The 25,032-nt window shown below is 34.0% G+C and overlaps 6 protein-coding genes across 7 annotated transcripts; 3 read left to right on the forward strand and 3 right to left on the reverse strand.

Moving 5' to 3' along the window:
• The first annotated feature begins 1,190 nt into the window (after positions 1-1,190).
• Positions 1,191-3,102, forward strand: LOC17875732 (pentatricopeptide repeat-containing protein At5g46100). The gene has a single exon (XM_006279554.2). The coding sequence runs from the start codon at positions 1,663-1,665 to the stop codon at positions 3,079-3,081; it is 1,419 nt and encodes a 472-aa protein (XP_006279616.1). The 5' UTR covers positions 1,191-1,662; the 3' UTR covers positions 3,082-3,102.
• A 24-nt stretch (positions 3,103-3,126) lies between these two features.
• On the reverse strand, positions 3,127-4,177 carry LOC17876536 (protein DMP6). Its single transcript, XM_006281690.2, has one exon. The coding sequence runs from the start codon at positions 3,930-3,932 to the stop codon at positions 3,258-3,260; it is 675 nt and encodes a 224-aa protein (XP_006281752.1). The 5' UTR covers positions 3,933-4,177; the 3' UTR covers positions 3,127-3,257.
• Positions 4,178-6,577: 2,400 nt separating this feature from the next.
• Positions 6,578-7,768, forward strand: LOC17877205 (serine/threonine-protein kinase-like protein ACR4). Its single transcript, XM_006280738.2, has one exon. It carries the CDS (start codon positions 6,578-6,580, stop codon positions 7,565-7,567), a length of 990 nt encoding a protein of 329 aa, XP_006280800.1. The 3' UTR covers positions 7,568-7,768.
• A 1,724-nt stretch (positions 7,769-9,492) lies between these two features.
• On the reverse strand, positions 9,493-14,948 carry LOC17875982 (guanylate-binding protein 2). The gene is made up of 14 exons (XM_006279863.2): positions 14,534-14,948; positions 14,079-14,240; positions 13,897-13,962; positions 13,659-13,802; positions 13,470-13,583; positions 13,230-13,331; positions 12,945-13,130; positions 12,572-12,661; positions 12,363-12,497; positions 12,118-12,240; positions 11,941-12,026; positions 11,221-11,833; positions 11,054-11,131; positions 9,493-10,903 (listed from the first exon to the last, which is right to left on the reverse strand). Exons 1-14 carry the CDS (start codon positions 14,798-14,800, stop codon positions 9,833-9,835), a joined length of 3,237 nt encoding a protein of 1,078 aa, XP_006279925.1. The 5' UTR covers positions 14,801-14,948; the 3' UTR covers positions 9,493-9,832.
• Positions 14,949-16,440: 1,492 nt separating this feature from the next.
• On the reverse strand, positions 16,441-17,386 carry LOC17876115. 2 transcript variants are annotated; one of them, XM_006282167.2, is made up of 2 exons: positions 17,176-17,386; positions 16,441-17,067 (listed from the first exon to the last, which is right to left on the reverse strand). In XM_006282167.2, the coding sequence occupies exons 1-2, from the start codon at positions 17,347-17,349 to the stop codon at positions 16,495-16,497; spliced, it is 747 nt and encodes a 248-aa protein (XP_006282229.1). In that variant the 5' UTR covers positions 17,350-17,386; the 3' UTR covers positions 16,441-16,494. The 2 variants fall into 2 exon arrangements, with proteins under 2 accessions (XP_006282229.1, XP_023645350.1); XM_023789582.1 differs by having other exon boundaries at positions 16,441-17,062; positions 17,171-17,386.
• Positions 17,387-20,372: 2,986 nt separating this feature from the next.
• On the forward strand, positions 20,373-24,207 carry LOC17874947 (protein NRT1/ PTR FAMILY 5.2). The gene is made up of 5 exons (XM_006279537.2): positions 20,373-20,542; positions 21,095-21,312; positions 22,531-23,096; positions 23,198-23,596; positions 23,720-24,207. The coding sequence occupies exons 1-5, from the start codon at positions 20,428-20,430 to the stop codon at positions 24,168-24,170; spliced, it is 1,749 nt and encodes a 582-aa protein (XP_006279599.2). The 5' UTR covers positions 20,373-20,427; the 3' UTR covers positions 24,171-24,207.
• The last annotated feature ends 825 nt before the right edge of the window (positions 24,208-25,032 follow it).

Here is a 25,032-nt window from a genome sequence, read left to right on the forward strand (position 1 = left end):
TCGAAAAATAAAATTTGATATTAAAAATAGATTTGAAAAAAAATTTTAGGGTTAAATTATTAATTTATAGATATTATTAATTTATAGACGATTATTAATTTATCGAATATTAATTTATAGAGGTTTTACTGTATTTGTATCATACGAGAAATCCATTCGTGTACTTTTGGCAGTTTCCGCTTGTTGAAATTCAGTGACATCAAACTGAGTATACATATCTCGTTCATCTTCATCTGAGTAAAATTTGTTTCTCCCATTAAATATTTATCATCTTAGTCAATCAGACTTTCTTAAAAAAAAAAAAAAAAAAAAAAAAAAAAAAATATCAATCAATCAGAGTCTGCCACGTAGGCGTCTCTTAACCCACCAATGGTATCTTCTCCAATATACTCCAACATAGGTATCTTAATATTTATTATATTTTTTGATTAAAATTTAAATACTATTAATACTAAGATACCCCTTAAATCCTGCTGATAATGTTGGTCTAAGAGAATTTGTTTCCCAATATGTTTAACCGGTGGATCTTGACACGACTCAAATGCCTATAGCATATATGAGTGGACTGTTTTTCTATTAGAGATATGATCTTGCACCTGAAAATTTAAAGATGTGCTCGATGTTTTATCCCCTCTGCATGCCAAGTTTGAGTTTCTCATATGAGCGAATTATAAAACTCTTTGGTTTTCAGATGTTTTTTTCTTAAAAAATAATAATATAGTACAATGTCTTTGATGTTACAAAAGAATTTAATTAGATAGTAACAGAATAGGAAAGGGTTGATGTTATTATTGGATTGCCCGTGGACATCCTTGATAAATATTTTTGCGGGTGTTTCGAAAAAAGGTTTTTCACGCTTCTTAAGACTAATATATATCGCAAGGGTTAAACCTAATTGTCTTTATCTTTAATTTAAGGGTTCTTCCTCGAGTTTAAATTTTCTGTATTGTAGTATTTTTTTTATATGTTTCCAAGGATTTTTATCGTTCGCAAGTTTTGTTTCTCTCGTTTGGGCTTTATATTCTGAAAATATCTTTATTTTTCTGCCGATTTTATCTATTTATATTATATTTTAATTTTATTAATATTGTGTAATGACCCAAAAAAAATATAGTAGCATAATATTTTTTGCAAATAATTTTAATTTTTGATCCCTAATTGGGTATTCATTTAAATTAAGTTAATAATATTTGTTGACCGTTGAGTATTGCATAGAGCTAGAGACAGAGACACCCTCCAAAGCAGCTGAAATCTTCATAAACCCTAGTCCGAGTCGCCAAAGTGGTCATCGGTTCTTCTCCGGCGATTTGATTTACCGTCTACTTCGTACCGATTCTCATTGCTGCTTTCTTTCGATTCGGTGAATTACTGAGAAGGGTCTATAACTCTGTCTCTAAGAAGCTGTTGATATTAGCACAGAACGAAACAGGAAAGAAATGTTATTGAAGTTTTCGTTTGTGTCTGTGATTGCTCTCTCTATTCGTATGCTCAGATGATTTATCTGGTCTGTGATTCACTCATTTGGTTTGGGACTACTGAGATCGTTTTGCGCACAACCTGTTCGACGTAATGCGTAGAAGAGATTCTGCAATTGGCCATTTTGGTATTTCTCTATAAACGTTTTATTGTTCTCTTTATCGTAGAAAGGCGTCATTTTTCGTGATGGGTACCAAAGCGATGACGTTCAAGTGGTCAAAGAATATCACGCCTTCACAGGTTATCAAACTGATGCGAGCTGAAAAAGACGTGGAGAAGTCAATAGCAGTTTTTGATTCTGCCACAGCGGAATACGCCAATGGGTTCTCTCATGATCAGAGCTCTTTTGGTTACATGGTGTCGAGATTGGTGTCTTCTAATAAGTTTAAAGCAGCTGAAGATCTTGTAGCTAGAATGAAGTCTGAGAGTTGTGTTGTTAGCGAAGATATCTTGCTTTCGATATGCAGAGGGTATGGTCGGGTTCATAGGCCGTTTGATTCTTTGAGGGTTTTTCACAAAATGAAGGATTTTGAGTGTGATCCTAGCCAGAAGGCTTACATCACTGTTCTTGCTATTCTCGTGGAAGAGAATCAGTTAAATTTGGCCTTTAAGTTTTACAAGAATATGAGAGAGATTGGTTTGCCTCCTACCGTGGCATCTCTCAATGTTTTGATCAAAGCTCTCTGCAGAAATGACGGGACAATGGATGCTGCTCTTAAGATTTTTCTTGAAATGCCTAAACGAGGGTGTGCTCCGGATTCTTACACATGTGGAACCTTGATTAGTGGTTTGTGTCGGTTTGGAAGGATAGATGAGGCGAAGAAGTTATTTAAGGAGATGGTTGAAAAAGACTGTGCACCAACTGTTGTTACATATACTTCTCTGATTCACGGTTTGTGTGGATCAAAAAATGTTGATGAAGCAATGAGATATATGGAAGAGATGAAAGGTAAAGGCATTGAGCCAAATGTTTTCACTTACAGTTCTTTAATGGATGGTCTTTGCAAAGATGGTCGTCCTCTGCAAGCCATGGAATTATTTGAGATGATGATAGCTAGAGGCTGCAGGCCAAACATGGTAACATATACCTCTCTGATCACTGGTCTCTGTAAGGAGCAGAAGATTCAAGAAGCCGTTGAACTTCTCGATAGAATGAATCTTCAGGGTTTGAAACCTGATGCTGGATTATATGGGAAAGTAATCAGTGGGTTCTGTGCTGTCAGTAAGTTTCCTGAAGCTGCCAACTTCCTCGACGAGATGATTCTTGGAGGCATAACGCCAAATCGGTTAACTTGGAACATCCATGTTAAGACTAGTAATGAAGTAGTCCGAGGTCTTTGTAAAAGTTATCCAAGTCGCGCATTTACTCTATATCTAAGCATGAGGAGTAGAGGCATCTCCGTTGAAGTTGAAACACTAGACTCTTTGGTGAAATGTTTGTGCAAAAGGGGTGAATTTCAGAAAGCTGTTCAATTAGTAGACGAGATAGTGACTGATGGGTGCATTCCAAATAAAGGAACATGGAAGCTACTAATAGGTCATACATTGGATAAAACGATTGTAGGAGAAGCTTCGGAGTCTCTTCTCAGAGATTTGGGTATCTAAGTGAAAGGAAGATTGGATGAAGGCAGCTGAAACAAACGTGTCTCATGGAACAACTTACACAAACATTGAGATATGATATTCAAGAGATCATCTCAGAAGACTGGTAAAGAATAACATACACAGAATTTCAGAGATTCCAAAGGGGTCTTAAGGATTTTACATTTTGAATTAGAACATCATTTAGCAGAGAGGGGAAATCCAATACCATGGCGTGTAGTAGGAAATGTAGCGAACAGCATGCTGCAGAAGACTCCTACGGCTACGGGCAAAGCTGTGAGAAGTTCCGCTGCTTCAGCTGATGGTTCGGGAAAGAAACACTTTACCGCATTCTGATCAAACAAAACCACGGCTCCAAACACCAGAAACGACATAATGGCATGTAAAAAATCTATAAACCGTAGTTTGTAGCTCTTTGAACGTTCTTGAGGAAGAGTTGCTGAGCCATCAATTATCCAGAAACCATTGATTGTTGCAAATCCATAGCAGACATTTCCGTTCAAGTCCTTGTAAGAATCTGTGAAGTTAAGTATGAAACAAGAAAATCCGCAGATGGAAACTAGAGATGCAGTCATGATCCTGCTAGCTAAACTGCAGTTTCCAGCGTTTGTAAAAATCGGGGATAGAATCTGGTACGCAAGAACTGTCCCTGTAGGTAAAAGATTAGCTAGATGAGCTGTAGTCTGAAAAGTCTGACCTATTGCCTTTTGTATCCAAGTGTTCCTTTCTATGTCAGGAAAGTCCCTATTAAGAACTTGGACTGGATCTTCATCTTCCAGAAGTGGAACAGTCTCTTCGTTGATCATGCTGTGAGCGCCATTGAACCCAGCTTCTTCATCAACCTTAATCTCCATAACACTCAAGATTCAGAATCTCTTTTTTCAGGTGCTTTGTTGTTTCTCTCTGTTTTGAGCAAAATGCTTGTGTTTTAATATAACTTTGGCTGCTTACTTTGTTATGCATTGCAAGCAAGTCTACCAAACTTAAGTCTTTGTTTGTGTGAAGGATAAGCTTTGACCTTGTCTATGCAAGAATTATAGTTGTCGTGCTTCTCCCTGATTGAATCTTTTTTAAAAAACGTTTGGTAAATGTGAATTTCCCCATGAACATTTTTGTTTGCATATCTGTCTGTCGTAGACAATTTTTATAGATTTTTTAACAGAAAGAATGTGATCTTTGTGGGATTCTTTTTAATTAAGAATGATGTTTATGTCAACCCTATAGAAGTTTTAGGTAAAGCCTTTGGATAATTTGAAGAAATTTATGACGTGGAGGCCAAGCAAGGTTATAAACTATTGTTGGGTGTCATACGATGAGACTTGCACGTTACATTTTTTCCATTATGATATTTCAAAATGCTATTAACTGAACGAAATATGAATATCGTTGACACAAACATACTCTATTAACGAAGTGACATGGAGAAGGATTGGGGATTATTTCCCAAAGTACATGTGTTTTCTGGAACTTTTCGATATTCTAACTAAAAGCCCATTTAGAGAATTCTTGACAAAAGCCCAACTTACAAAACATGAATCAACTGATTACTGATGTATTAAACAAAACTACAGTTTTGAATTATATGAATTTTGATAGTTTTTTTTTTTCTTTTTTGGTCAACAATTACTATTAGATTAAGTCATATGAGCCTAGGACAGACACTCACTATATGGTTTTTCTGATCTTACCAAAAAAAAAAACTAAAAAGAAACTTTTCTTTAAAATAATTTTAAATATTACATAACTTTACACTATATAAGCATCACATAAATTCACAGATTTCTCTTTTTATATATTAAAACCAATTCTAAATTTTTTAAAAATCACAATTTCACATTTTTTTATAAAATATGTTTTGGTAAATTAGTTATAAACACCTTGACAGTAAATATGAATATCTAGAAAAATCCATTTTTTCTACAGAAAACAAAAAATAAATTAACTAGGACATACTGGATCAATCATTTCTCTTTTGAAAAATAATTTATAAATATTATAATTTATGAATATCTAGGTCCCATATAAATAATTTATTGTTCAACAATTTAAAGCTATATATTGGCAAAAAAGTGATAAATATTCTAAATGAAAATTATATACAGTGCATCTGTCTTAGTTTTGCAAACACTATTTTTTTTTTTTTTTTGTCATCTTCAAACTAAAAGATCTTTTGCAAACACTATTTAATAAGTATTTTGTTTTTTGGTTTCGAAAAGAGAGAATCTATGGACATATATGTAATGAATGAAATGAGAACAATATTATAATACAAGACCAATGATTGTCGTTGGTGAGCATGGGCTTTAGATAATAAAACAACTATATAGGTTTGGTGTATCTTCTTCTCTCATGTGTACATATCTTTAAGTAAAGTAATTTCGGAATTTAAGGAAATTTGATGGTGTAACGAACGTACCAACATTATACTAGTGGGGATCATAAGTTACTAAAACAAAATTTGCAGCATTTTAGGGTGTATTTTATATATGACAAAACTATATTATATTCATGATAGTTAGAATTAGAAAAAATAGTTTAATTATAGATTTTTGATCTTTCCAAAATTTCAGCTCAAAAATATTACAAACAATTTTCATTTTCAAATGTAATTTAAGATTTAAGAACGTAAATTTTGTAAACGATAAAACTTACAAATGATCAATAACTATAAATATAAGTTTATATAAATGGGCATTAGTTATAACATTAGGTGCGAGTTTCACCTGCCAAAGTTAGGATAGGTCCATCTCGAATACTTCCTTCTTATAAAATTTTAGTATACTCTATTGCGATCATGTTTGTTTCAATGATATGTACATCTACGATCATGACTTGAACACTAGTTTTATAGTTAGATCAAATACAAGTGAGTTAATTAGTTTCATCTTTAAATGAGTAGCTATTTCTTCAATGCTCATGTGATATTATACGTTTATACTTCAAAAATTTTGCTATTTTTCGAGTATGGATCACTGAAATATAGATAAATTTGTACCATGAAAAACAATCAAAATTCTTCCAGATATTAGTGTTTTCCGAGAACTCTTCAATGATCATCAAATTATATGCAATAATGTCTTATTTTTGTATGTTCTTTTTACAAACATCTTTATTTTTATATATGATAATTGATTTTTACGAAAAATTAACGTATCTTCGTAACATTTTATAATTTAATGAAAATTAGCTAAAACTGAAATATTATAAGAATCTAACAAATTTGAAGATATTTCTTTCCATATAAGTATATCATAATTTCATATGTATTTATGAAAATATAATTGATTTTTTTCCTAACATAATAGAGTCCAGGATATATTTATTTGACCATCTAGACGAAATATTTTTCTTTCCTTTTGTCTTTTTTGACTTTTATCTTATTTTTTATATTTTCTTCTTCTTCGTATATAAAACACACACAAACCCCATAATCATACATACCATTGATGAGTCTTCTTCTTCTTTTTTTTTTTTTTTTTTCATTTCTTGAAATCCAAAAATGGACAAATCTGAAAAAATAGCATACATTTCAGTTTTGTCTCTTCTCTCTTTTGCTCTTCTTCTTCTCATCATCTTCCTCTTCTCACTATGCAGAAAAAAACCAAACCGGTCCGACGACGAGTCTCTTCTCCCCGAAACCAAACCGGCAGGTCTTTCTTATCCCTTAACCGAATTAGATTCAGCAACCGACGGATTCAACCCGCGACGAATCATCGGTTCTGGTCGGTTAGGAACGGTTTACGCTGCGATTCTTCCGGGTTATAAAAACCTCGTCGCAGTTAAACGAATACATCCCGGTTTGGTTTTAAGTAAACCGGGTTTCGGTTTCTCCACGGTTTTGAAAACGCTTTCTTCTTCGCACCATCAAAACGTCGTCTCGATTCTAGGGTTCTCAGAAGCTCCCGGAGAAAGAATCGTCGTTAGTGAATTCGTCGGAGAAGGTAAAAGCTTGAGCGATCATTTAAACGGAGATGGATCAGCGGTTGAGCTTGGTTGGAAAACGCGTTTTAAAATCGCGGCGGGAGCGGCGAGAGGTTTGGAGTATTTGCACGAAATCGCAAACCCTAGAATCGTCCACGGTCGATTCACGTCGTCGAATATACTGATCGATGTGAAATCAACGGCTAAGATTTGCGATTACGGATTTGGGTTTTTGATTCCGGTTGAAAAATCTGGGATTTTGGGGTATGTTGAAGAAGGGTATTGCAAAGAGAGTGACGTGTATGGATACGGCGTCGTTTTAATGGAGATTCTGAGTGGGAGAAGAAGTGAGAATGGGTTGCTTGTGAAATGGGCAACACCGTTGATTAAAGAACAGAGATTTGGTGAGCTATTAGATCCGAGGATCGTTGTTCAAAGTGAGGTTAAGGGTTTGGTAATAAGACTGGCCAAAGTCGCTTTGGCTTGTGTCGGGAATTCACGGAGGAGTCGGCCGTCGATTTCTGAAGTGGCGGCGATTTTGAATAGTTTGGAGAGAGAAGGAGGTTGATTTTGATAATTCGATAAGTTTTGGGGTTTTAGAGATAAATTTGGAAATTAGAGGAGTATAATTGTTATTAGTTGAATCATTAACGTAAATGATGTTTTTTAATTGCCGTGTACATAATAATGTTAAAAGTGTTTTAGAATTCGGTTTCTTATGAAATAATCAATTAATGTCTTTGATGAAGCTGTTGGGTAGATTTTTGAACAATTCAGAAATGTTTTGGGTTTTTTTAGAGAAACATGAAAAGTTAAAGGGGTATTGTAGAAAATGCTAGATTTTATATGATTCTTTTTTCCCGACGTATAAACTCGGTTTCATATGATGTTGTATTTATAATTAAGTATTGATATTAAATAATTCTATTATGCTATGTCCGAAACAATCAGAGATTACGAGGAGTTATATATAATTAAATATAGTTGAGTGTGTACGAAAGAATTATTTTAGAACTGAGTTTGACGAGACTTGGAAGATTAGATTTTCGTCAAAATTGGACGGTGGAACCTAATCTTTGCCACCTTGTGGAACAAGTCATATTATTTTCTTTTTTGGTGAAAAATGCAAGTTTGGTGAATTTAATTTAATTTTTGTTGTTGGTTTGATACAATCTATATAGCTTAATTCGTGTAAGCTGGCATTAGTGTTAAATGGTTGATTAAATGTAACATTTTGTTATGAGCTTTTAACTTAACTTTTCATTATGGCTGACCTTTACTTTTCTTTTTTTTTGGTAACATTTTCTGAATTTTAATAGCCTTTTGTAAACTGTAACTTTTTTTTGGAAATTAACGTAGACTTTGGTTCTTGTTAGACTTATGTTAAAACAAAAAGTGTGTTACTTTATAGATTGGAAACGTAATTTGAAAATACCGTTAGGAGTAATGTATTAATAAAATAAGTGGTAATTGTTAGATGTGGACGTAGAAGTTTGGCCAACCCCAGACTTTGTAAGGACGTTAAATTTCAGATAAAATGGTAGATCATTTGGTTAAAGGGACTTTAAAGATATTGTTATCCATTTGTATCTTATATATAGATAAAGTCAGGTAATTAGGGTTGGTCATATTTGTATTACTGACTAATTACGCGTAAGCTTGAATAAATTTGAATAATCTCGAGTACAAAGACCCTTGCCGCGACAAGAATAAAACACGAATTCTCAAACTAGATTTGCATGATTCAATGTAAAACAATCTGGAAAGCAAAGGATATGCTCGGCTCTCATTTTGGACATCAAAACTACAGTTAGGTGTAGACTTGATCCACTCTCTAGAGCTCAAAGGCTTCTCAAAATCCCCTTTTGTACATTTGGTTTGAGTTGTTCCAAAGTTTAGTCTTGTTTCTCTTGCTTTGTGTTGTTGTTGGTTGGTTTATAAAATGGTTTGAGTTGTTCCAAGCTTTGTAATTGTGTAACCTTCTACGAAAGGTTTCTATGGCTAATTACTAGTTGTATTAAGGTGTCTTACAATCTACATTCGCCCTTCTTCTTTTGCAACTCATCCGGGAAAGACAACATAACGCAATTGCTTCATCTTGTTTCCAGACCTTCTTGGCTTGGTTGAGTAGATGGACCAACAATTTGGTTTAGTTACCGTCGTATGGTTTCATGTTTTTAATTTTTTTTTGCCATAAAACCATATATGTATAGATGTTTCAATAATTTGGATTGTAATGTAAACTATCTTCATTATCGATCAATGAATATTTACTATTTAGCAAAAGAAAAATCGTCTAACCTTCCAGTTAATGCAATCCTATCTTTACATGTTGATATAAGATTATTTCAACCGGTGTCACATCTCATCATGATACAAGTCAAATATGGAAGAGCTATCACCAAGTTAAATACTATTAAGAATCATTCTTTTAAAACCCGATTAGTCAAATACTGTTGAATCAGAATTGAAGAGTAAAATTCCAAAAGAAACGGTCGAGCTCAAAACTAGTAACAGGATTCCTAGAAAGAAAATAATAGAAAACATTTAAGTCTTAGTAATCAAAAAGTCCAACACCAAACCGACTCAAACCCCACAAATTAATACCAAGCACAATGATACACAATCATAAAACCTAAAACCTCAGATTTCAATACAACTAGCTAATTCGGTTTTACTTTTCCCCAGTAGTACCAGATTAACCGATTCAATCGAGAAAACATTACTCAAAGTCAAGAGTTTTTCTAAATCGAACTCTTTACTTATCTCTAAAGATCGACAACTTCGAGATTAAGAACATGTTTGTCTCTTCACTCTGTACAGAGTCTTGTCTCTAAGAAGAAGTGACTTCTCTCTGCTTCTTTCTCTCTTCTTCTTTCTTGGGAAGAACATGAGCTTCATACAAAGCTAGAATCTCTTTCTTGTTTTGATGGCCTCGGTTCAATAACAAATGTCCACAGTCATACTTGGTCAGTTCATGCTTTAGATTCTGCACAGTAAGCTTCCTGTAATCCTCTCCCTGCTCCTCTTCGCCATTGTCGTGATGGCTTTGAAAGTCCTCATCGCCTTCGTCAGTAGGACCTTGATCATCTCCTCTTGCGCTTCGAGCCCGTTTACTAGTCCTTATGATTCTGTCGCTTGTATCTCCAATGTCCATATCAACGACGTCTTCAACTCTAGTCCGCTTCCCACGTGAGGAACTCGCTGCTCTAAGTTTGTTGTCAAGTGCTGTTTCTTTCAACCTAGCTTGAGCTAGTTCTTGCTGAAGATTATCAACGCTTGCCTGTGCAGCTTGCAACTCAAGAGAAAGAGCTTCAGCTCTTCGGTTTGCAGCTATATGAGCCTTACGCTCTTCATCCAACAGCTTCTCAAGTGACTTCACATTATGAGCCCTCTGTTCATTAGTTTCCTTTAACAATGACCCGATTTCTTTCTCTCGTTCTTCGACTCTTGCTTCTAAGATTGTAACTTTGGAGACAGCCTCCATTTCAGACACACGAATTTTGCGCAATTCATCCTCCAAGTCATTCTTCTGTCTCTCTAAGTTTTCAACTTGCCTCTCAGCTCGTTCGATCTGAGCAAGTCTCTCCATCGCCAACCTCTGAGTCTCACTTTTCTCCTTTTGGGAGGTGACAGCATCAGCTCGTGCTTTATCCGCCAGTTCAGTAGCGCGTTTAGCTTCTATTTCAGCTGCTTGACATCTCTCTTTGACTTCATCGAAACGTTGAAATTCAGATTGATACTTTTGCTCCATACGCATTTTCTCCTGCTCCAACTTGTTAGCCTCCTTTTCATATTTTAAAGCCTTTGTGTTGGCACTTTCTAACTTATCAGCCATTTCCCTTAATTCTAATCTCAGCGCTGCTAACTCCACGTCAAAGCTTTCAATTTTTGATTCAGCCACCTGCAAGAAGACATAAGACAAGATGAGATTCACATTTCAGAAAGGTTCAATCGATTCAGTAAACTTATTTAGAATGCAAGGAGCCACAGGAAGAGAATAACAAGACGATGTAACATAGATATACATATACTATCATTTCGAAAAGCTCACATTCAACTCTGATCTTAAAACCGTTAGAGACTGCTCTGCCTTCTCAATTTTTTTAGCCTTCTCCTTGATTTCTTCATCCTGAAATTGATTAACAGAATATACTAATGAAAATTTGACAATTTCAAACATAACGTCATATCTTTAACAAATGGTACAAAAACTGATACCTTATCCGCTAAAGTGATACTAAATTCCTCCCTAAGAGCATCTTCCCTCAATTGTGTTTCCTTGCCTGAACGTTCTTGCACTGAAGCAGCCTTTTGAAGAGCAGATCTTGCTTCTCCCACAGCAAAATCATACTTCCTTTTCCAATCCTCAGTCTCTTCTTGAGCGGATTTGGCTTGTTCTCTCGCTGCAGCAAGCCTAGCTTCAGATGTAGTACTTCTTGTCCTAAGGACTTCCATTTCGGAACTAAGCTGATCTTGAACAGCTTTCTGCTTCAAAACAATCTGGTCATATTTTCTTTTCCATTCTTTGATTTCTTCTTTTTTAGCTTCCACGGTTTTAACCAGAGTAGAGCATCGCTCATTCAGAGAACTGTTCTCCCCCTGTAGTTTAGTTATGCGCTCTCTGTAAATATCTTCCAGCTTCTTCTTGTCATTGTTGGATTCATCATAACGTTTCTGGTATTCCAACTTGTATCTCTCGCTATCATCCAACTGCTGCTTCAGATGTTTCATTGCATCTTCAACAGAACGGAACTTCACTGCAAGTGAGTTTTTCTCTATAGCGATGCTATCTATAAGCCTTTTGGTGAGATCATATATAGGTCCTTCCAAGCTGCATGATTAAAAGCAGACCACAAAAGGCCCAAATTACATGAACGCACTTCCAAAAAAAACCTAAATAAAATGAAAATCTATGGGGCAATGTAAGTAGTAAAATACCTTTGTTGCAAGAACACAGAAAGTTTCTGCCATTTCCCCGGGCCATGGCATGATGCCTCATATTCAGCCAAACGAGCTTCTAGAACCTGAGACACAATTGATCATTACAAACAAGCAAAAGGAAATAACAAAATTTTAATCCCTATGCCAAGAAAAAGAAATCCAGAAATAACCAACCTTGACAACATTGTCCATATTTGCATTAGAAGCATGGCAGGCTGCTCTCAGCTGCTTTTCCATGCGCTGGATAGTACTTGTACATCGCAAATCTGCTTCCATAAAGGTGTTCTTCTTGTAATCCTGAATCATCAAAATATTTCATGTGGAAAATGAGAAAATGAGTTATATCAAACTATTATAAAACAGACAGATTTCGAAAACAACTGCTTATTACTTAAGAATACTGTTTTAGAATCTATCACCTCAAATTTTTTCTTCAAGTCCTTGTGGAGAAGATCCTCATATTTTTTTCTTGCTGAACCAGCCCCTACAGCATTAGAGTTAAACATGGCTAGGGCTTTTCGAACTGCTTCTTCATGTTCTTCCCTCAGTGCACCCTACATAAAGTGGAATTGACATTAAACATAAATTACAATAAAAATAAAAGAGACGCTAAAACCAAGATACTTACTTCTTCAGGAGCTTTTGTTTGGTCAAAGGCAGCCATATAGGCTTCTAAACCAGAATCATATGCTCTGCGACACTCAGTTTCTTCAACACTCTATAAGAACATAGTCAAGAAAAATTACTTTATTAATCTGGGGAAAAAAAGGCTAGAAAATGCATTAGTAAAAACATTCCAACTGATGCCCACATTAGTCTGAAGTACATAGATGTATGAATGCACCAATCAGCCATATGTTTACCCATTAAGATGTACTGTATCAGACAATGTTAAGTAAGCCTGGCCGTATAAAGCCAAATCCTTAAATTGTGTACATCATAGGAAATTATAGTTTTTGATTAAATGTATTTAATATCCACAGAGGTAACAGATATCAAACCTGCCAAGATGAGGTTATTGTTGGCACGGCACCATTATTCAATGCATCCAGATAAGACTGTGTAATACCAACAAGAATAGGGCCCGTCATCACAGTACCCCCTAGTTGCTTGGGCCTCGTCTTCTCAAAAACAAACTTAGTAAATGCATCCAGGCCAGCACCAAATTCAGGTCTCAATTTTTCCAACTGCATAAGCACACAGGATATAAACCAACCAAACATTAGCATCCAAACCATTACAACATAGTATTCTAGGTAAAGGAGAATGCATAGAACAATACTAACCGAAATTTGATCAAGTCTCTGCAGGTCCTTTTCATTGTTCAGAGGCCTTACAAGGGTAAAGCACTCTCTGTCTGGAAAAAGGGCACGAATTGAATCTCGGATCTGCAAAACAAAAAAACATAGTTTTCATTTACGAGAACTGACAATCATTGTACCAAAGGAACTTGATCACCACACCCGCTTTCTAAAGAGTGCCTGACGATCTAAATAAACATATTCAAGGAAAAGAAATAACATTACCTCGTTTTTTGCACCAATATCTCCTCCAGTACCTTGGACTGGCCTTAAAGCAATTTCTAAATAGTCGCGTGGACTAATTTTCCGATTATCTTCCACTAGATCCAAATAAAAGTCCTAAAGCAAAACATATCAATGTTAATACATATCTCTAAGCAATCATATCTACAAACACTAATAATAGAGGATTACCCTCAATAGCCAGACAAAGATGGGAGAAAATTGCCCAAGTTCAGAACGTGAGCTCGTTCCACCAGAAGCTTTTACGCGGATATGTTTTGTCATTTGAGTGACAAGGGAAAGACGATCGAGTGAAGCTTCATCGATACCTCCCATCTGACACATACAAACAAAAACAACATCAAAGTCAACTCAAGAGTGGAAAGAACTTCACAAAAGGTTTAAGTTCAGACTGAAAAAATTAACAAACCTGATTGTATACAAACATGCTTGACAAAAGAACAGCTAATGAGAATATCTGAGTGCTATAGGTACCCTGTGGAAATGAAAGTAAAGTGAATCAAAGCATGTTAATAAATTAAAAGTCTTTGAAAGAGATCAAAACTGTTGGAATCAAGTAACAGCAAGCTAGTAAAATAAAATGATACTTACAGTTTGGTCGTAAGCATCAATCCCTTCACTATCTAACAACAAAAGATTGTATTCAGATCCGTCAAGAGCTGTTCTTTTAATAGGAGAGCTCCACAACCAAAGCCCCTTGGTACACGGCTTGTGTGTTGATGCTACTTGAAACCCATTACTGCGTCCAAGAAGCTACAAAATCACAACATCACAAAAACCTATTACTTCAAACACTGTAGACAGAACCATATCAAACAAACACCATTCCCTCAATGAAACTCCATAAGCAATCTCTTAAGTTACAAAATACAAAAAAAAAAACCACATTAGTGAGTCCAAGAAGCTTCTAAAACCCAATTAACAAGAACCCTAAAATTTGCCTAAACCCTAGACCTGGAGAAACGGACACAGAGCCCAATTCAAAAACAAACACCATTTTCCACTAAAACCCAGAAGCAAACCCTAAAAAGAAGAAAGAAACAAACCTGATTCAAAATAAAGCTCTTTCCTTGACGAGCCCTACCACAAACAGAAACAACACCAATTGGTTCCTTAACGAGTTGCAAAGTAGCAACAGCTTCAGGGTCCATCCGAAACTTGCCCTTCTCATCACAATACACTAAACGAATCGGTCTCGGAGGGCCCGTCACTGCAGACGAAGATGCCGGAGACGTCGATGGGTATGATCTCGGTGACGGAGAAGCGGAATCAGACGGCGAATCCTTTCCTCCTCTACTAAAAATTCGCCTCATCTCTGCAAACTTTCCTTTGAAATTCGAATTCCGAAGATTCGTCTTCTACTTTAGTCTCGCTCAAAGTCTGAAAATTCCTAAAATTCCTAAATTTTTGAAAAAGAGACGAAGAGAGAGAGAGACCTAAGTATAAGATCCGTCGCGAGAAAAGAAAGAGAAGACAGCGATTAAAGAGATTAAATACAGTTTTGTATAATAGGCCCACTAAATAAAATTTATGGGCCTTAATGGGCCAAAATATGATTTTTTTTTACATTTTTTTGTGTGAGTAGCTTTGTTTACACGCACATTATGATCATGGTGGAGTCTGGCTTAATCAACGGTCGAAAAGAAGATCTTTTCAATGAAAATTTTGATGTTTGATGTTCATAATTGGATCAAACTCTTTCTTGATGTTCATGCAAGAAAGCTAAGCTAACAACCAAATAACCTAGCTAGCTACATGTTGGCTCTAATTGGACAAGCTTAGCCTAAACAGTGTTGTGTATTTAACACCACTTCCTAGTTCCTAGTTAAAAATTATATACTAATTTTTTTCTTTTTTCTTTAACTTTATTTTCTTTTTAAAAAACATACAAATCCGAAACTATCTTCAACCAAACACAACGTTTATTTTTAAAGTGAGAAATTTCAGTACTTAGAGAGAGTCTTATTAGACACTTATTAGTCCAAGATTAGTTGTTACTAGTAATTTGTTAAGATCATCTACAAGAGTCCTTGATAGCTTCAAGATTTCTGGTTTTTTTTTTCATTCCGAAAGATTTTTATTTATTTAAACTATAATGTAAAGTACTGATGGGTTTAAAGATGCACCATTGGAGCAAATTTCTATGAAAATCCTAACTTTCAAAGATGAGCCATCCGATCTTTTAAAATAATGGTCTCTTTTGAAAATGCTCTATCTAGGCTAAATCATATCTCTGATCCGACAGAGGCTCAAGAAATTTCGTGCTGATAAGTGAGCTATTAACGTTGGTAACACTAGTGAAAAATAATCCAAATTAACTCAAGAACAATTGTATTAGAGCTATTTTAAAAAAAAATGTCAAATATGTTTCATATTGTAAAATTAGATTAGTGTATTAAAACCGGTTTAGATACGTTTCATATGTTTCGAAACGTTTGTAATTTCCATCTGAAAATGCCTTTGAATTGATCTAACTTCTCTTTAAAGTATTTGGCTGATTTCCAAAAATTCATTTTGTCAACTTACGTGAATATGCATGCATGAGCAATATTCAGCCAATCATATAATTGAAAAAAACAAAAAAACAAAAAACGTGATGTGACCATGATGTTTTTTGTGGGACAAGTGGAAAAACCAAATTACAAATACTATATTTGTATAAAACTTAATAATAGTTGTTTTTAAAGATAGAGAAAATGTCCAAGTAGTTGCTTCCAAGAAATGAAATAAACAGCTCATCTTTTTATTTTTGTTTTCCGTTCGTAATCGTAAATGCTCTTATCGTGTGAATATAAAACACAAGACGAGACGCTCCCGGAACATGCTCCGTACGGCTTTCTCAAATCTCATGCAATTATTGATTTTGTTCTTTCCGAATCATTTTCATATATTAACTTTGGATATAATCAAATTTAGACTATACGTATGATTTGATTATATATAACTCGTTAGAAAATCCCAAGTTGGCAAATTGATTAATAATAATAATCAAATAATGTTTCTGTTTTCAATCACATCTAAAAGTCAACTGTTCAGGCAAAACTCCTCTCATCCTCTTGACAATTTGCTCGGCCTCGAACGTCCGGTGATAAAGAGGCTGAGCCACCGAGTTCGAGTCGAGATAATACAAACACATAACCATCAAAACCGAGTTAACAAACATCGGTATCGGTCCAAAAAGCCACAACAATAGATTAAGAGCCAAGTAAAGAGCCCTAAGTCCCAACGACCAAAAGTTACCACCTCTCAAGACAGATCTCTTCACCATATCCGGCGGTATATCATCGCCGGGTGTGGTGATAAGATAGTTGGCATGTAAAAAACTTCTCGTGGATTGAACAAAACAGCAGAATGCAACTAGGAAACAGATGAGTAGAGAGGTGTATTTGATGACCATTGTGATCGAACTTGTGTCTCCATACACAAAATGTCCTGTAAAAACCGTCGTATTAACCGGTGAGCTCCCTATCCACGCGCCGATAAGCGAACTCAATGTTAAAGCAATGGATGCCATAAACGTTGAAGCTGATATGCTACTCGAAAGAACAGTTAAAGCACATCCCAATTCGTCTTTTCTTGCCTGTATACACACAAATAGTAACCAAAATAAAAATGTTGGCATTACCAAACCATACATGTAATATCGTTACGAAAGATGAAAACACTGTATTAAAGAGGAAGTACTTGCCTGCATGATACGGTCGACCCAAATGGATTTATCGATGTTCATGAAACCGATGATGGTGTGATAAGGGAAATAAAGAATTCTATAGAGAAGAAAGAGATGGTAAGATAAAACTATGATTAATCCAAATGGGACAAGAACCAAATCTAAGTACTCTTTCTTGACAAAGATCTCCATCTTCTTCCTTTTCTCTACTTATGTGCTATAATGTTTGTCTCTGTTATGTGTATATAATGAATGGGTTTTTATATTTAATTTGCGTATAAGATAAAGAAAAAGAAACTGAAATAGATAGAAAAGTTGAGATTTAGAGGAATCTTGGACGTATGGAATATCCCACTTTGCTTCATTTAAACTGAGTAGACTTAATTATCTTAGTGATATATATAATTAAATATAATTTTGGAGATATAGGCAGATTATGTAACTGTCTTGAATATAAATAATAGTGGGGATTAAATATTACACGCAATAGTCATTAAATACATTGCATGAAATAGGATGTTCTTTAAAGTGGAACGTTGCGTATGCTTTGGGAGATGGGTTATACAAAAGAAGAATGAATTGACGAACAAAAAAGTTCATTTTAAACTGTTTAAAGAAAACAACCATTTGTGTAAATCGGATAAATTAAGATCCGTATGTATCATGTATGTCAGTATTACATTTACACTAGTCTTCTTGAATTGTAGTTGTAGTTGATCGATCATATTATTAAGTGATCCAATATCCATGAACAATAAGCGTTACACATTTTTATACAAAAGTAGGCTAATAAGCCAAGAGATGGGCCAACAAAATAAAGTCTATTTTCTAATTTTCTTGGCCCAAACTCTTATCTCTCGACACTTCTCTTTTGGTTACAAACTCAACACTTATGAGTAACGATAAAGACTTAAGAAGCAAAAGTGCAAAACTCTAAAAGAGTGTGATGTATATTCTGCTGCAAAGGTAAGAATTATATCATCTTCGTTGTTTTTGTAGTGTTTCTAACTATTCCACTAGAATACTTTTGTGTATGTATGCTTTTATTTTGGCTATTTTACTATTTTTGAATTAGGTAGGCAATGTAACCAACACTAGAAAGTTAGAACTCACTTTTAGTTCCTTTTGTATCCACGTGGTTGGTTGGATCTCGAATTTGCATTTGAAGCTAAATTTATATAAATTCAAGCTTACCTTTTAGGTTAGAAAGGTGTAAGTTTCTAATATTTTAAAATTTTGGCAAAGGGACCTTCTGTTTTTATTTTTTGGTTTCGTCATTACAAATTTATAATACATGGTACTTATGAGCGTCAAATGATATATTCCGGGTTAGATAGAAATAGTTTTTACAGTTTCTATAGATAAAAAATTTCAAAACTCGAAACTGCCAAAGGCCAGTAGACAAAACCTCACACCGTATTTACAACTTCTTCGATCACGAAAACGTTCAAAAACTATGATCAGAGTGTTGAGCTTGCTTGTTTAACGTGTTGAACAACATGATACCGTTTGAAAAACTACGACAGTTTCAGATTTAAGAGTGTACTACTATATATTGAGAGAATTAGTTCGGTTTGAAGTATAATTGCTATATTTTTTAGATTAGAAAAAATTAATAGCATATCAAATTATCAATGAAGCTAGGTGTGAGCGCAAGAGATTTAATATAGTTTTTTAGAGAGACAGTTGCATAAAGATTTCAATTAGGAGCACAAAGAATCAACGAACGTCCAGCTGTTTGATCAAATGTGAGAAGATATCTCTTTGCCTCATCATATATATATTAAACAACGACAATGACACAAACTAGTTTAACTAGCATAAAAAGATCGCAATACATAAGAAAAACAATTGTAATGAGTTGGAAAAAAAATTGTGAGAAGATTCAGTAGTCGTCAGTACTATTATTTAAAAACTCATTCAAACTTGTTATAAAAATAATAATTGAACTAATAAATAAATATTATTTCAACTGGAAGCAATATTTTTTGCGCACGTTATGATGACAAAAAAAAATCAGTATAACAGTAATAGAAAAATGTCAATAATATATGGCTACTCGTGAAGTTACTGTTTACAAGTGGAATTTTTTTAAAAAGGAGTTTAATGTTTCACTCGTGAGATTCTTATTACTTCACCAACCAAAATCAATCGAAACTATATATATCCTTTTGAGTAAGTAACTAAAACATGCAAAACATTTCTGTTAATAGTTTTAATGTTCCCTAATTATTATTATATTGCCTCATTTTTTCAGTTAAAATTTTATTTTAATTACGCGTTTTCAACAAAATTTTGCATTCTATTTTTTTTTGTTGAAGAAATTTCTTTAGTTAATAAACTAAAATAAGAATTATAATTTTTTTTAAAAACATTGCCAATTTCCCAACCGATATCTATCTACCAAACAGCCCAAAGAGATGCCTCCCAAATTTTTCTATTGCAAGAAATGCATCAAACGTAATAAATTACATAATCAAACCAGATGGTTCGAACACATCTCCATTTAAGGAGGTTCATCAACTAAGCTTTGAATTATTTTAAAGGCTCTCTAGCTCCACCTTCACCTACTAATCTATCTTCATTCTTTTGAGTTCGTGGTTCAACACTTACACGTATGTGCGATTTTTTACATTTATATCGATTGAATTTACATCGACTGAATTCATTTGATGAAATAGTTACTTTGGTGGTTGTTATTTTATCTATCTTTTTTTTATAAATGGTTTAATTTATGTGAAGGCAAATAAAAAGTAATATATACGTCAATTGATTTAGAAATATAGCACGTATTGTCCCAAACTAGTATCATATGCGAATTCTGATATAATATATAGTCACAAGAAAATAAATTCACTTCATATAATAGAGCGAGTTGTATGAAAAAGACAAATCATGGCGATATGCTAGAACAATTTTTTTTTTTTTTTTTTTGCCTTCACACAATAATAATTTTCTAGTAAAGTCTAAGATAAAATAGATTTCCCTATCCTCAGATTTCTGCATATTTTAGTCTAAGACAGAAAGGGTTTAAGTATAATTTTCTAAACTCTATTGGACGATTAATAAATAATTTAATAAGTTTCATTTTCAGGCAGTAATTATATAAGTGTATTACGTTGAAAGATTCGCATTATTCATGTGACCCATTATCTAACTTTGTATATATATGAGACAAAAGCGCCCACTTAAGCTACCAAACAAAGAAAAACAAAATCAGAGAGAGAGAGAAAAAAAAAGAAAGAAGAAGACAGAAGTGAGAAAGAAGAAATGACAGTAGAAGAGGTAGGAGACGACTATACAAAAGATGGAACAGTTGATCTTCAAGGCAACCCTGTTCGAAGATCCATTAGAGGTCGTTGGAAAGCTTGTTCCTTCGTCGTTGGTATTTTATTCTTTCATCACTAATTTTATATCTCCTCTTATATATTAATTGTTTTTTCATAATTTTTTATAACAATTAAAATGATTATTAATCTCTATAATCTATGATAATTTGTTGACTCTTAATTTAGAGTCTTTTTTCTAAAAAAAGATTACGATGATATAAGCTGCCATGAGTCTTGGAACCTTTTCAATGGTTACGAGAGAAAGTAAAAGTTTGTGACGTATCTTATCCTAATTATACGAATTTGAGGTCATAAATACTTTATTTTCTATATGAAGATTCTTCAAAAAAAAAAAATTAACTCGAGGCTTGATCACTAGTGATTAGATTCAATACTATGAACTCAAACCTAAGTTTCAACGGGAAATTAATAATAAAGTCATATATTTATTCTAGTATATGAATTTTCTTTCGGCATTAAATAGTATATAGGGATTTCTAGGAAAATATTCTATATATTCTACATTAAATTTGTTAATTATTCATATTTTTTTTCCAATTTTGTTTCTTAAATTAATGAAAATGTTGTGTTTTCTTCTTCTGATTAAGTGTACGAGGTGTTTGAAAGAATGGCTTATTACGGGATATCAAGCAACCTAGTGATATACATGACAACCAGATTGCACCAAGGAACGGTCAAGTCATCGAACAATGTGACTAATTGGGTTGGGACTAGTTGGCTCACTCCAATCTTGGGTGCTTATGTTGCAGACGCTCATCTTGGTCGCTACATCACTTTCGTCATCTCTTGTGCTATCTATTTCTCGGTACGTTTATTTCTCTCATTGATCTATATAACCAAGAAAAACATAGAAACGTACACCAAACAAAATAAATAATTTATCTATACGTATTGTTTATTTTAGTCAGTCGATACAAAGACACTTATGTCATTGTTTGATGACACCGCGCACGTTACGTTATATACTGTATTACGGTACATTTTTTGTAGTTGTTTTGCATGTTGAGGTTTCTAGTTAGTTTTTGGTATATTAAAACTATATTTGTACATATATGTTAAGAGTTAACATATCAAAGTCGTGAAAACATAATATAACTAAATTAGGTAAGTATGCCTAACAACATGAATCTAAAGCGTGGGAGCCTAAAAACTTGAACCAACGACATGAAAAAGTGGTTAAGAGTAGTATCTAGCTAGTGAAATTGTTGAGCTCAACGGATATAGTTTTTCGATTTTGATATTACTCAATCCAAGTTTAGATAAGTGATAAGTTTCTGAAGAATGTAAAAGCGAGTCAACGAGAGAATTGATAAGAGATAAGACAACGACCGAACTAAAGATCCACACAAAAGTCAACAATATTACACTCCACAAACATTTACACACACTAGACTAGAGAGAGTCTCTCTACGCATTAGTTGATTGAAGCGTGCAATACTTTTCTTCGAGGAAAAAAAATGTGTATATATTTTGGAATCATATATGTACTTTGACCAATACGGTTGACTTTGAAAATATATCATTATTACTCATTAGATATTTCTTGTCTCGATCGAAAATTTTAGAAAGTGTTTCTACTACACACTAGAAAAATTGTGGATCAGAACATTACATAGTAAATTGAATATTTTTGAAAGGCTTATCCACTACATATGGTATTGAGTCGGTTTAACAAGAATCGATTTTTTTTGTTTTTTGTCTTTTTACATTGCTATTTACACCTAGCTATTAAATAACATATTTTGTTTCAATTGATACACTCATAACCAAAGGGTTTGCAAGTTGTACGTATTTTATTTATATACAATTTACATTATTTTACACTTACACACTAATTACAACTTACAAGTAACTCAACTTGCATAAACGATAATTTTATTATAAATACATAAGATTCTCTGATTTTTTATAAAAAAAAATAAAAAAATACTATGATAAAATTGAGAATTCTGCTTAAACACATACTTAACAATCAATATCTTAATCATTTAGCTAACCGGCTTAGTCGTTTTATCAATCACAGGGGATGATGGTGTTAACACTATCAGTATCAATACCAGGACTTAAGCCACCAGAGTGTTCCGCAGCTAATGTGGAAGATTGCAAAAAAGCCTCAGTTTTACAATTAGCAGTCTTCTTTGGAGCATTATACACTTTAGCAATCGGTACGGGCGGTACAAAACCGAACATATCAACCATAGGAGCCGACCAGTTCGATGTGTTCGACCCAAAGGAGAAGATTCAAAAGCTATCGTTCTTTAATTGGTGGATGTTTAGTATCTTCTTTGGTACTCTCTTTGCCAACACTGTTCTTGTCTATGTTCAAGATAATGTTGGCTGGACCTTAGGTTATGGACTTCCAACATTGGGTTTGGCTATTTCCATTTCCATTTTCTTGATGGGTACTCCGTTTTATCGTCACAAACTTCCCACTGGTAGCCCTTTCACCAAGATGGCTCGAGTCATCGTGGCTTCGTTTCGCAAAGCCAATGCACCGATGGCTCATGACTCCACGAGCTTCCACGAGCTGCCTTCACTTGAATATGAGCGTAAAGGCGCCTTTCCGATTCAACCCACTCCAAGTTTACGGTAATTTGTATATTTATTTAGTTTATATCCTAACCAAACATGTAATTAAATTCATAGTATATATCATAAAGTATCTAACATGTAATGTAACTATGTTGCAGATTCTTAGACAGAGCTTCACTAAAAACAGGAACAAATCATAAATGGAATCTATGTACAACCACAGAAGTGGAAGAAACAAAACAAATGCTAAGAATGTTACCGGTCTTGTTCATAACTTTCGTCCCAAGCATGATGCTCGCTCAAATCAACACGTTGTTTGTTAAACAAGGAACCACTCTAGACCGAAAGGTCACTGGATCTTTCAGCATCCCACCAGCGAGTCTCTCCGCATTTGTCACACTCTCAATGCTTATTTCCATAGTTATATACGATCAAGTCTTCGTCAAGCTAACCCGAAAATTCACGGGTAATCCAAGAGGCATAACTTTGCTTCAACGAATGGGAATAGGTCTTATCTTTCATATCCTCATTATGATCGTCGCATCTGTTACTGAAAGGTAGAGCTAGCTTCCATCTTAAACTAAGTAAATAATTAAGGAACGAAAAATTTGATTACAAAACATATCAAATCATTTTATGTTTTGCATTAGTTTCCTTACACCTTTTATATTTGGTAACAGGCATAGACTCAAGATCGCTGCTGATCATGGTCTCATCCACCAAACAGGAGTAAAACTACCTTTAACTATCTTTGTTTTGCTTCCTCAATTCGTGCTAATGGGTATAGCTGATTCGTTTTTAGAAGTCGCAAAGCTCGAGTTTTTCTACGATCAAGCTCCCGAGAGCATGAAAAGCCTCGGGACATCGTATTCGACAACGAGTTTAGCGGTTGGGAATTTCATGAGCAGTTTCTTGTTATCAACAGTGTCCGAGATAACGAAGAAACGAGGAAGGGGTTGGATTTTGAATAATCTTAACGAGTCTAGGTTGGATCATTATTACCTCTTCTTTGCGGTACTCAATCTTGTTAACTTTGTCTTGTTCTTGGTCGTGGTTAGGTTTTATGTTTATAGAGCTGAGGTTACTGATTCTGTGGATGTCAAAGAAGAGGAAATGAAAGAACATGAATGACATATGATGAATAATACTATAGTTTTTTTCTATACCATTATTTCAATTTCAGTAACTTTCATTACATAGTCGTAAGAAAGTAATAGTTATACTAAAAGGCAATCTTGAACATACTTTGATGTTCATAAACATTAAGTTATGCATATAATTAAGAGTTAGAGACCTTTCACTAATTAATATACCTCTACCACTCGAACCAAAACACATCGACTTAACATTACAATTTACACATCTCCATATACTAAGGCGAACTTAAATATTGACATGAAGATAAAGTTAATCTGGTATTCTAATTCCTTCGATTTCACAAAATCATAAAAACTTAAATTGATTACCATCAACAAACATCTGTCGCCCAATATGAAAATAAATTAGTAAATATCTTGTTATAGCTACTGGTCATCATATTCATTCCATTTACTTTGAAAATTTGTCCAACAAATTAATATGTAGGTTTTAAAATAAATTTAATTAATTTATTAAGAAAATATTAAAGTTGGCTCTATCTCTTAGTAATTCTCACTTTGGTATTATGAGTTACTATAGAAAGAAATATTTTAATTTGATGCTGGGGCACTATATGTGCCAAGAACTCTTTTTGGTATCATATATATATGATTTATGCTGATGTGTTTTTCTAATATTAGAAATCAATCTCTTTTAGATAAAATTATTTTCTATCTTAATGCAGGAATGCTATCCTTATCTATATTTTGTTTTTAATACATATATATCTTACATTTAAAACAAATTAAAGATAATTTTTTAATTTACTACGGGGGGGGGGGGGTGGTTTGTAGTTCTTTCATCTGATCATGTTTCGGTGGTTAAAGTACTCAGTTATGAAATATTCCAAAAAATT

This window comes from Capsella rubella, unplaced genomic scaffold (genome assembly GCF_000375325.1).
Source record: "Capsella rubella cultivar Monte Gargano unplaced genomic scaffold, Caprub1_0 scaffold_8, whole genome shotgun sequence".
In the NCBI taxonomy this organism is placed as follows: Eukaryota; Viridiplantae; Streptophyta; class Magnoliopsida; order Brassicales; family Brassicaceae; genus Capsella; species Capsella rubella.

Excerpts from the sequence above, each read along its gene's own strand:
- LOC17875732 (XM_006279554.2), top strand. The coding sequence starts at position 1,663 with ATGGGTACCAAAGCGATGACGTTCAAGTGGTCAAAGAATATCACGCCT.
- LOC17876536 (XM_006281690.2), bottom strand. The coding sequence starts at position 3,932 with ATGGAGATTAAGGTTGATGAAGAAGCTGGGTTCAATGGCGCTCACAGC.
- LOC17877205 (XM_006280738.2), top strand. The coding sequence starts at position 6,578 with ATGGACAAATCTGAAAAAATAGCATACATTTCAGTTTTGTCTCTTCTC.
- LOC17875982 (XM_006279863.2), bottom strand. The coding sequence starts at position 14,800 with ATGAGGCGAATTTTTAGTAGAGGAGGAAAGGATTCGCCGTCTGATTCC. Across the intron at positions 12,241-12,362 it reads ACTTGAAGAAAAAATTTGAG|GATTACAAGAAGAACACCTT; the intron begins GTGATAGATTCT and ends TTGATGATTCAG. Across the intron at positions 11,132-11,220 it reads GTATCACTTTAGCGGATAAG|GATGAAGAAATCAAGGAGAA; the intron begins GTATCAGTTTTT and ends AATCAATTTCAG.
- LOC17876115 (XM_006282167.2), bottom strand. The coding sequence starts at position 17,349 with ATGGAGATCTTTGTCAAGAAAGAGTACTTAGATTTGGTTCTTGTCCCA. Across the intron at positions 17,068-17,175 it reads GGGTCGACCGTATCATGCAG|GCAAGAAAAGACGAATTGGG; the intron begins GCAAGTACTTCC and ends GTGTGTATACAG.
- LOC17874947 (XM_006279537.2), top strand. The coding sequence starts at position 20,428 with ATGACAGTAGAAGAGGTAGGAGACGACTATACAAAAGATGGAACAGTT. Across the intron at positions 23,097-23,197 it reads CAACCCACTCCAAGTTTACG|ATTCTTAGACAGAGCTTCAC; the intron begins GTAATTTGTATA and ends ACTATGTTGCAG. Across the intron at positions 23,597-23,719 it reads GTCGCATCTGTTACTGAAAG|GCATAGACTCAAGATCGCTG; the intron begins GTAGAGCTAGCT and ends ATTTGGTAACAG.